Source organism: Oncorhynchus clarkii, chromosome 33 (assembly GCF_045791955.1).
Source record: "Oncorhynchus clarkii lewisi isolate Uvic-CL-2024 chromosome 33, UVic_Ocla_1.0, whole genome shotgun sequence".
Lineage (NCBI taxonomy): Eukaryota > Metazoa > Chordata > Actinopteri > Salmoniformes > Salmonidae > Oncorhynchus > Oncorhynchus clarkii.
Window position 1 is genome coordinate 9,339,092 of NC_092179.1, and position 11,842 is coordinate 9,350,933.

General features: G+C 44.6%; 1 protein-coding gene across 1 annotated transcript in view; it reads left to right on the forward strand.

Annotated features, from left to right (window-relative positions):
- LOC139392798 (synapsin-3-like) overlaps positions 1–11,842 on the forward strand; it is a 134,286-nt gene that overhangs the window by 58,561 nt on the left and 63,883 nt on the right. Inside the window, exons 5-6 of the mRNA XM_071141056.1 lie at positions 10,359–10,515; positions 11,017–11,106. Coding sequence (XP_070997157.1) covers positions 10,359–10,515; positions 11,017–11,106 — 247 coding nt within the window. The remainder of the gene's footprint in view (positions 1–10,358; positions 10,516–11,016; positions 11,107–11,842) is intronic.

Genomic DNA, 11,842 nt, shown 5'->3' on the forward strand with positions numbered 1-11,842 from the left:
CAGCATCCTGCCCAGCGATGCTAGTAGCAATACTGAGTAACTGCCTGTCTGCCTGGACTGGGTTGGGCGATTCAATATGGCCACTTGTTTACCTGTTATGTGCATACAACGTACAATGAAAAACACCCCCACTCACACTAAGTGCTGGATTAGGCCAAGTGAAGGACAGTTGTAGAGGGCAGGATAGCTCGTACTGTTTGACGGCTCCCAGAGACCTCACTATGCCTGTCTTATCTGGCTTGGGGTCCCTCAGGGTTGCGTAAGTACCCCACTGTGATTAGAGGGCAAAGTGTTTTTATTCAGGCATGCAAAGGACAAATTTGGCATGTTTTGGCAAAGTGATTGCTAGTGTATAAGAGTCTGGTTTTGTTAGGGAGCTACCACGGGACCAGATCAGGTGGACTGTTGTGGCGTCGGTCATTCACCCTTAGTTATCTTGATACCCATTAATGTTAAAAGATAACCTATTATAATAATCAATTACATATTTTGAAACGATGACAAGTAGTTGGACATGAATTGTTACCTGTTCAGACAAAAGTAATGCCCATAAAACGGGTCTGAATGTTTTTTTATTTCCAATATCCACAAATGTTTCACATTTGTTTTTTCCTCAAATGATTGCTTATGTGTACTTTTCATGTGTGTGTAAAATATTACTGTTCATAGATTTTAGATGTGTCTGATTTTACATTTTATCAAATTTTTTGTAAAATGCTATATATCCATTGTTTAGTTTAGTTTTAATGAAATGCTTGTATGCTGTATATTTGGCTGTGATATGTTGTTATCTCACAATGAATGCACATCTGCTAAATTACTAAAATGTCAAATGTAAATGTTTTACATACAGATCTCATATTACTGTATATAAATGTATCATTTGTACATTATTAAAACATGTTGTTATTTGTTACCTTTGACTGTAAAACCTAGCAGTACTATTATTATTTCTGAGAGTAAGGTGGATTGATTCCATTTTGCAAAAAAACTCTGAAATGAAACCATCAAGTGATTTTAAACAAATGCATGTCTGTCATTGAACAACACTATGCCATGATTAGATAGTGAAAAACACACCATTCTCAATAAAAAAAGCTAATTTACCAACATTTCTGAAAATGGATATATAGCGTTTTCGGGAATGAATCTCTTCAATTGTACAGATAAGTTCTTCCATACCTGAAGACATGTTGATTTCATTGTCCTGTAGATTTGGTGTTGATTTACAAAGTGTACATACAAATGTAAAAACAGGTAAGCATTGTAGGTGTAACGACCAAAGACCTGAACTGCATACCAAAGCACCTTGCTTATCCAGAGCCATACTATTTTGTAGTAGACAGGTAGTGGAAGGGAGTCCCTAAACCCTGTCGTGGCTGACTGCAGGGCCCCGTCCTCCCTCTGCATTCCTCCCTGTCCCCACCCCCCCAGATCTGCAGCCAGTCTCACAGATGGCGCAGGGAGATTGCATTAGCAGATACTTGTCTGTTATTCTTTTCTAATAATCTATCCCATAAGCGACCATAACCAGCACTACACAGCCAGACAGGGTTGTGCGTCTGAGTCCCGAAGGCACACATACTGTAGTGTGACGGGGCCTGTCTCTCCTTAAACTACATCAGGTGGAGATTACTGAACTAAGCCCAACCACGCAGAGGTTTCATGTCGGCCTAAACACACGCTCACTCTATACACACTGTACACACACAGGTTCACACACATGTAAACAAGCGTGTCCCTCCATAAATCTACACTAAATCGACCCCCAGAATTGAGACACAGACATGTCATGCGCACGCACGCACACGCACGCACGCACGCACGCACACACACAATTGAATCACCTTTTTCCGCTAAAGACCCTTGCTACTGTACTTCAATAAGACCTAATACCTCAGACGGGTTTACCTTATAACAGAGCAAATAAATCCGTCTCACAGACAGACACGCTGAAGTCAGGCATGAGCTTAACAAACCTGAGGATGGTTTTCCCCCGAAAGCATCACCAGGCTTTAATACAAATACTATACAGCTCAGAATGAGGCCTGATGCCAATTTCTATAATGTTTTCATGAATACAAATGGTCCCTCTAAACCACTCTAACTCATAACACTAATTTCCATTTCTGCCATAGGTAATTTACTAGTGCTATATCACTTCTTCGCTCCTGGCCCGCAATTCACATCTGATGCTTTTCATATTATCAGTGTAAGTGCACTTGAGGGACTCGTCTTCGTATCAGAGTCCGCCACCGCCTCGCAATCACCACTTAGCTGCAAGACCCATCGTAATTCGTCTGTCATGTAGATCGAATATCGCATTTTCCATTTGAATTAACTATGTATCTTACCCACTACACTGAGTGAACAAAACATTAGGAACACTTTCCTAATATTGAGTTGCACCCCCCTTTTGCCCTCAGAACAGTCTCAATTCGTTGGGGCATGGACTCTACAAGTTGTCGGAAGCGTTCCACAAGGATGCTGGCCCAGTTTGACTCCAATGCTTCCCGCAGTTGTGTCAAGTTGGCTGGATGTCTTTTAGGTGGTGGACCATTCCAGGTCACACGGGAAACTGTTGTTGAACACCTAGTAGCTTTGCAGTTCTTGGCACAGTCAAACCGTTGCACCTGGCACCTGCTTGCATACCCTGTTCAAAGGCATTTAAATCTTGTCTTTCCCATTCACCTTCTGAATGGTGCACATACAGAATCTATGTCTAAATTGTCTGAAGCTTACAAATCCTTGTTTAACCTCCCCTTCATCTACAGTGCCTTCAGAAAGTATTCAGACCCCTTGACTTTTTCCACATTTTGTTACGTTGCAGCCTTATTCTGAAATGGATTGAATAAATCTGCACACAATACCCCATAATGAAAAGCAAAAACAGGTTTTTACATTTTTTTGCAACTGTATAGAGAAAAAACGTATTCAGACCCTTTGCTATGAGACATGAAATTGAGCTCCGGTGCATCCTGTTTCCATTGATCATCCTTGAGATGTTTACAACTTGATTGAAGTCCACCTGTGGCAAATTCTATTGATTGGACATGATTTGGAAAGGCGCACACACCTGTCTATATAATGTCCCACAGTTGACAGTGCATGTCAGAGCTAAAAACCAAGCCATGAGGTCGAAGGAATTGTCCGTAGAGCTCCGAGACAGGATTGGGTCAAGGCACAGATCTGGGGAAGGGTACCAAAACATTTTTTGCAGCATTGAAGGTCCCCAAGAACACAGTGGTCTCCGTCATTCTTAAATGGATGAAGTTTGGAACCACCAAGACTCTTCCTAGAGCTGGCCGGCCGGACAAACTGAGCAATCGTGGAAAAGGGCCTCAGACAAGGAGGTGACCAAGAACCCGATGGTCACTCTGACAGAGCTCCAGAGTTCCTCTGTGGAGATGGGAGAACTTTCCAGAAGGACAACCATCTCTGCGTCACTCCACCAATCAGGTTTTTATGGTAGAGTGGCCAGACGGAAGCCACTCCTCACTAAAAGGCACATGACATCCCGCTTGGAGTTTGCCAAAAGGCACCTAAAGACACCGACCATGAGAAACAATTCTCTGTTCTGATGAAACAAAGATGGAACTCTTTGGCTTGAATGCCAAGCCACTATCCCTACGGTGAATCATGGTGGTGGCAGCATCATGCTGTGGGGATGTTTTTCAGCAGCAGGGACTGGGAGACTAGTCAGGATCGAGGCAAAGATGAACGGAGCAAAGTACAGAGATCCTTGATGAGAACCTGCTCCAGAGCGCTCAGGACCACAGACTGGGGCAAAGGTTCACCTTCCAACAGGACAATGACCCTAAGCATTGTCCTGTTGGGGTGCCTTCGGAACAAGTCTCTGAATGTCACTGAGTGGCCCAGCCAGAGCCCAGACTTGAACCCAACAGAAAATAGCTGTGCAGCAACGCTCCCCATCCAACCTGACAGAGCTTGAGAGGGTCTGCAGAGAAGGGTGGGAGAAACTCCCCAAATACAGGTGTGCCAAGCTTGTAGCTTTATACCCAAGAAGACTCGATGTCAAAGGTGCTTCAACAAAGTACTGAGTAAAGGGTCTGAATACTTATGTAAATGTGATATTTCCGTTTTGTATTTTCTATAAATTATCAAACATTATGAGGAATGATGAGGGGGAAAAAATTCATACATTTTAGAACAAGTCTGTAACCTAACTAAATGTCAAGGGGTCTGAATACTCTCCGAATGGACTGTATACTGATTTGAAAGAGCAGGTGTTTCTAATGTTTCGTACACTCAGTGCATGTCCTATGTTGTCTAGCCATGGTAGGGGGTGTATTCACCATTTCTCTGACCCTTGGTGCTCCTTAGGAGCTCTGCATGCATTCCTCACTGGACCGTGGCCAGAGCAGTGGTCTTTACTGGCAGGCTTGCCTGCATGACTGCGCCACCGCCCATCATGGTCCTGAGATGCAGCCAGGCCTGCCTGGTGGCGCTGGGTCTGGGATCGTGACTGTGACTGCTAGCCACAGTACGACCGCTCCCCTAGCTGCTCAAAATAGTCCAAGTGGTCCATAACATGTTCCTCTCCCAAATGCATATTTTACTGGACTCATTCTCTCTCTTTCTCATTCTCTCTCTTTCACTTCGTTATTTTTCTTTGTAGTTATTAAAGACATGCTCCGGTACTTTGGCGACTAAGAAAGTATTTTTTAAACCTCCTGCTTTGGACGTGTCAATGTGTAGTTCATACATGCAATCTATGAGCAGAATGAATGCCTTACCTAAATTAGCCACAAAATCCCAAGTTTGAAAGCGACTGTTTTCTTGAAGCTGTGCTGCACTATTTTCTCTACATTTTCCCATCACGAGTTCTAGCCAATGAGCTTCAGCCCCTCACATTTGAGTGACAGCTAGCAAGAGACCTGCCCAGCGTTATCCAATGTAGTTGTAGGGTGGGCGCAACGGCTTAGTGGACACAGCAGAGAGAGAGAGAGAGAAATGATGTGGTGCACATATCGGTAAATACGTATGTGACACAGTACACCATTTTCGGGTACCACTTTTGGTTTGTGAGTGCTACTTTCAGAACTACTGTCTAAAAAGTATACAAAGGTAATGGAGCATCTCTTTAATTTGAACATAATGAAATGTTTTATCATCTCTCTCTGTTTTTCCTTTTGTTATTTATTACTCCTTCTCTCTCTCTCTCCCCTTTCCCATCCTCCTCCGTCCATCCACAAATTACAATTCTAAATGCAATCGCGTGTTAACATGTTTTTTTGATGGCTACGATTAAAAATAGCTATTTTTATTTCTCAATCTCAACTCCCATCCGCCATTCGAGTGCATAGGCTAAAGTCAACGGTAGGCAGGCTATCAGCGCAACACCAACCACTTTACAATGTGAGTTTGAGGCAGTATAATTGTTTGAAACCTGAATGTTTTACTTTACTCCGAATAATGAGGAATGTCTGTCTTACTTTGTGGAGGCAATTGCAAGACTCTCTCTCACTTCACCTCACTCTCCCATCATTCTCCATCCATTCTTCAAAGCTAGGCTTGGGGTGTTCACTTTCTGTAGGTACGCTCTCTCTCTCTCTCTCTCTCACTCTCTCCCCCTCTCTCTCTCTTGGTTTCTCTTTCACTCACTCTCCCTTTCCCATCATTCATCAAAGCTGGTCTGGGCTTGGTGTCTGGTGATAGCTGTCCCTTAGGCGCGCTCTCTGTAGACCAAACGGGTGCACAATGACACAATGTCCTCTTGTTCTGAGCAATGCGCTGCAGTCAACACGTGTAACCTTTGTGGAACAGTTTGTGAGCTTGAACCGTATTACCCTTATCAACCTGAGTCAGACAGATTGGATGGAGATTACTCTACCAGCAGACCTTTGAGGCTGGCAAGAGGGCATTACAAGGATGAATGTACATGCATTGCAATTCAGAATAGATCTCCCAGAGGAGTCAATGAAAAGGTCAAAGATGTGGAAGATAAATTTACTTAGAGAATAGAATGGCAGGCGATTGTCGTGTGTGACTGGTTGTCTCCCCCCTGACATGCTTCAAGGTCTGAAAACAGCCATAGCCACAAATGAGATTGTTTATCACGATGATAATATCCTACCTCCCTGCCCCAGTAGTACTGACTTCACACATGGGGACAATCTGCTCCCTGATTCAACACAGCACCAACACAGAAACGGCATCTACACTGAAAACCCAATTACGGAAGTAAGGGGTAAAGCCAAGTTCATTAATGCAAATGTTCCAATAAATCCTGTCCCACAGTTTGCTGCAATTTAAGGCAGTTGCCATGGTTACCATCAAAGCCAACTGAACTCTAACAAACTCTGAACAAGACGCCCAGTAGTAGTGACTATGGCATGGACTCGTGTGCGCTGCTCTGCCTTCTTAACAACACTATCAACAAGGCAAGTCCTATAGGCCTTAGACTACTGTTCAGTAGTGTGGTCAGGTGCAACAAAGAGGGACTTTGCAGTTGGCTCAGAACAGGGCATCACGGCTGGCTCTTAAAAGTACACGGAGTGCTAACATTAATTACATGCATGTCAATCTCTCATGGCTCAAAGTGGATTTACTTCATCACTACTTGTTTTTGTATGAGGTGTTGACAAGCTGAATGTACCGGGGTGTCTGTTTAAAATACTTGCACAAAGCTCAGACACCCATGCATACCCCACAAGACATGCTACCAGAGGTCTCTTCACAGTCCCCAAATCCAGAACAGACTATGGGAGGTGCACAGTACTACATACAGTAGAGCCATGACTACATGGAATTCTATTCCACATCAGGTAACTGATGAAAACAGTAGAATCAGATTTTAAAGAACAGGTACAAATATACCTTATGGAAGGTATATGTGAAGAGACACACACAAAGGTACAGACACATGCATACGCATACATTGTGATTTTGTTGTTGCTATTAAACATTTTGTATTGTAGATATGTACAGTTGGGCAAAAAAGTATTTAGTCAGCCACCAATTGTGCAAGTTCTCCCACTTAAAAAGATGAGAGAGGCCTGTAATTTTCATCATAGGTACACTTCAACTATGACAGACACCACCATAATTCGCAAATACATTCATAAAAAATCCTACAATGTGATTTTGTTGAATTTTTTCCCCTCATTTTGTCTGTCATAGTTGAAGTGTACCTATGATGAAAATGACAGGCCTCTCTCATCTTTTTAAGTGGGAGAACTTGCACAATTGGTGGCTGACTAAATACTTTTTTGCCCCACTGTAGTGGTGTAATAATGTTAAATCATGTACTGTTTTATATTTAGTTTTATATGTAATGTAAGTGCTTTAATATGTTTGGACCCCAGGAAGAGTGCTAATGGGGATCCCTAATAAATACAAGTGTGTGTGTGTGTGTGTGTGTGTGTGTGTGTGTGTGTGTGTGTGTGTGTGTGTGTGTGTGTGTGTGTGTGTGTGTGTGTGTGTGTGTGCGTCCTATCTGTTGTGTTTATATCTCCCACTCTGCTCACCCTCTCTCCCTAAGGAACCCAATTCCATTTGGCTATTACAAAGCAGAACCTTCAATTCCACATAAATACAGGACATCCCTACCTCACATCTCGGCATCATCATCTCCGTCCCCATTAAGCATCCTTTTTATTGCAACACTGATGAACAATTTAAAGGGTGCATTAGCATATTGGCAGTGAAGCGATCACCATTGGGCCTGAGCTATTGGGATTGTAAAGCACAAAATACATTTAATACACAGCTTTGGCGTGATCCACAACCCACAGGGAGCATTACTCGGGCAGAAGGACTCCAATTTGGCAAACCGATAACAAAGTTAATGGCTGGAATAAGCGTGTTAATGCTGCAGCTTTATAGGGCAATGCTGCTATGAGCCGTTGCCTGGCTAAAAACAGTCACATCCTCACAACTTGCACTTCTATGTTCATGATGAGCAGTAAATAGGTTGTACAGATAGGTGCACGCAGCATACGCCTGTGGCTGCTCACGTAAGCCGTTATTGACGCTTTAGAGTTCTTGTACACTCTTGTGCCCTTCAAAGTGAAGTTATATCAAAACAACAAACCTGGGGGCCTCCCGGGTGGCGCAGTGGTTAAGGGCGCTGTACTGCAGCGCCAGCTGTGCCATCAGAGTCCCTGGGTTCGCGCCCAGGCTCTGTCGTAACCGGCCGCGACCGGGAGGTCCGTGGGGCGACGCACAATTGGCCTAGCGTGGTTAGGGAGGGCTTGGTCGGTAGGGATGTCCTTGTCTCATCGCGCACCAGCGACTCCTGTGGCGGGCCGGGCGCAGTGCGCGCTAACCAAGGTTGCCAGGTGCACGGTGTAGCCTCCGACACATTGGCTGGCTTCCGGGTTGGATACCCAAGGGGTAAAAATAAAAAATAAAAAAACCTGGTGCGTCAGGTGCCAGTGCATGTGATGTGGGCACTTTGACGTGGTATGAGCGAGGTTTGTTTCAGTCTGTCCCATAAACCGATGTAGAAATAGATCGGCCCTTGGTCCAGTGCCACTACTGTGGCTGAGCAGTATGCACAACAACACTTTTAAAGAGAGCAGCTGTAGCCTTCGTGTCGCCGTGACCACGGCAGCTCTCACTGAGTCCTGAGTTGTGCCTCAGGTCGGCTGTAGCCTTCGTGTCGCCGTGACCACGGCAGCTCTCACTGAGTCCTGAGTTGTGCCTCAGGTCGGCTGTAGCCTTCGTGTCGCCGTGACCACGGCAGCTCTCACTGAGTCCTGAGTTGTGCCTCAGGTCGGCTGTAGCCTTCGTGTCGCCGTGACCACGGCAGCTCTCACTGAGTCCTGAGTTGTGCCTCAGGTCGGCTGTAGCCTTCGTGTCGCCGTGACCACGGCAGCTCTCAATGCCTCAAGCACCACGGCAGCTTCCATGGCCTCCGGCTGTCTTAAGTGTGTGTGTGTGACTGTGTGTGTGTGTGTTTGCGCGAGAGAGTGTGAGTCTGGCTACTGTCTCTGTCCACAAGCTGCACCAGATGGCTGCTCTCCAGCCCAGGGGTGTGTGTGTGTGTGTGTGCGTGCGTGCGTGCGTGCGTGCGAAAGAGGGTGAATGATAGTATTGGAGACAATATGGTTACAGCGCATGTGGCTCAGTTGGTAGAGCATGGTGCTTGCAATACCAGGGTTGCGGGTTCGATTTCCACGGGGAAAAAGTATAAAAATGTACGCACTTATAAATGACAAAAATGTAAATATAGCAATCTCAACTCAATCAACACCTAGTACCTTTGCCAGAGCTTTCTAGACGTTGATTCATTGAGAACAGCTAAAGTCCATTGGAAATAATTTTCAACAGCTCATGGACTTGTCAGGCTGAAGCAATGAATTCAGACGAAAGCATCAAAATGTTACCATTCGCCAAACTGTAAATTACAATCAGAGCATTCAGAACAGTTACCAGCCATTTGAAAGAGAACTTAATTTACATCCCTCAGCCCAGCCAGCACAGATCCAAGATAGCCAACCTACCTGAATCTAAACTGAATTAATCTTTGGGGGGGGGGGGGGGACATATCCCTGCATACCTGCCTTCAGTTAAAGAGTGGAATTTTCTCCCTCTTTATCTTAATCATAGCAAGATGTGATACAATCCTCCCAGGTCCCTGATGGGTTACTTGGCCCTATTCCCAGAACAGTTTGTAATGAGAGGGATTAGGCTGCGTTAATTGGATAGATGGTCCAAAAAGATTAGCTTCTCTGACTCTGACCAGCGTTCCTTTGTTCGCCCTCCTCCTATGGCCTTTGAATAATGGAGCTTTTTTCCTCCTTGTAAATAGTGAGCTGCCTGTAATCTTAACGTGTTAATGCGGTGACAGATACTATCGGTCTGGGCTCTGAGCAGTTACAGCTGCTGTGTTGGACTTTGGAAAGGCTCTACGATGGCTACTGTCGTTGCGGTTCGACTGCTTGAGGTCTGGAACTTGAGTGACAAAGTCAGTAATGAAATATAGTATGCATGCACCAATCTTTGGGATTTAATATATATGCTAAAGATACATTTGTAACAAATATCCAGGTCTCTAAAATGCCCTACTGGCAACAGTTCGTCTGTCTTCACAGTGTAGTGTAGTGTCATCAGCAGTCCGTGAGGCACACGCCACTGGACACAGACGTCAATTTAACATCTATTCCACGTAGGTTCAACGTATTTTTATTGAAATGACATGGAAACGTTAATTCAACAAGTGTGTGCCCAGTGGTACAGATGTTTTCTTCCCGTTTGTATCAATGTTTTGGCGAAGCAGATAATGTGAAAGTCAGGGTGGTAGAATGTGACCTTACTTTCACTTTACCTTGACACCAGCATGTTGTTGGTTTCCGTTATCTCATGTCCCACTTTGTTTTGTCTTTCTCCAGATCCTTCAAGCCAGACTTTGTCCTGATTCGCCAGCATGCCTACAGCATGACTCCGGGCGAAGACTTCAGGAGCCTGGTGATTGGCCTTCAATACGGGGGAGTCGCCAGCATCAACTCCCTGCTCTCCATCTACAACTTTTGCAGCAAACCCTGGGTGGTGCGTGATCCATAACCTGCCTCCTTACCGCCTTTCCACCCCCCATCTTACCCCACATAAAGAGGCCCTTAGCGGCCGCCGCAGACTGATTTATTTGGGCTATTAAAAGTAGCCATAACACCTGTTTCTGAAACAGCCAGACCAGGGGCCTCCAGTAAGACCCGTTATTATTCACCCTGTTTTAACAGCAGAGAGGCGGCCAGGCAAGGTGCGCTGGAGCTGGAGCCGGGCCAAGTTACATTTGTACCATGGCTACAGTCTTTAGAACCCAGACAAAACATGTTGGCGGTAGTAGACAAAACATTCCGGGAACTTAACTGTTTTAAAGGTCAAAGTTTCTAACTAAAAACATTTTTAATGGATAGGGCTGCATTCAGCTTTCAAGGTGTCAGTTTTTTGTCTCCAGATAACTACAGATGTAGTATAAGACACTTTCTATCCCGCCTTCTATATACAGTTACTACGGTAGAATGGTGTCTCGTGTTTTGTTTCTGCTTGCAGTTTTCCCACATGATTGAGCTCTACCACTCCCTGGGCCCAGAGAAGTTCCCACTGAACGAACAGACCTTCTACCCCAACCACACCCAGATGGTGAGCGCCTTCCTGACACACTGTTTGTTTATAATTCGTGTTCTGCTTTACTGCGTTACCATCTTCATATAGACATAGAATGAATGAACTGTATGTTTTCAGATCATCTTGATTTCTGCCCTTGTGACACTTGTCTAACTTGGGGTAGACAAGTGTCACAAGGGCAAAAGCGGGAAACAGTGAGAAAGTAAGGGGTTGGGTCACAATATTTCCTGTGGCGTCATGTGCAAACCTTCAAGCTGATTAGTAAAATGTCTCGGCCAGAGTGCAGCTCCTATTGTTGCCCAACTTCATTTTCTCTGGTTGTAGTTTCCAATCCCCTATCAGTTGAGTTTATGGTACTTCAGGCAGCGAAAACACAGACCACTTGAAGAATGTTGTCCTCAAAGTAGTCATAACAAAATAATTGTTATGTCTCAGTGCAACACTATGGGCATCACAACACTGAAGCCCATGGATCTTAAAGAGACAGTGCCAGGTAAGTAGGTTTAAGGTTGCTCCAAACTATCAAGTGTAGCAGCTGGACATGTTTCTATGAACATATTTTCTAGGCCAATGACAAACAGGTGGGATTGATTAGCCTCTTAGTGACAGCCTTGTTGGAGCTTGCTACCATTTCATCAACCATTTTTATGGTATTTATAAAGCAATTTTTTAATGCGCTTACCTATTTACTGGTGTAATCTAACTGGTGCAAAGTTGAATGTGCAAGTTGGAACAATTGTGTGTAATTCCA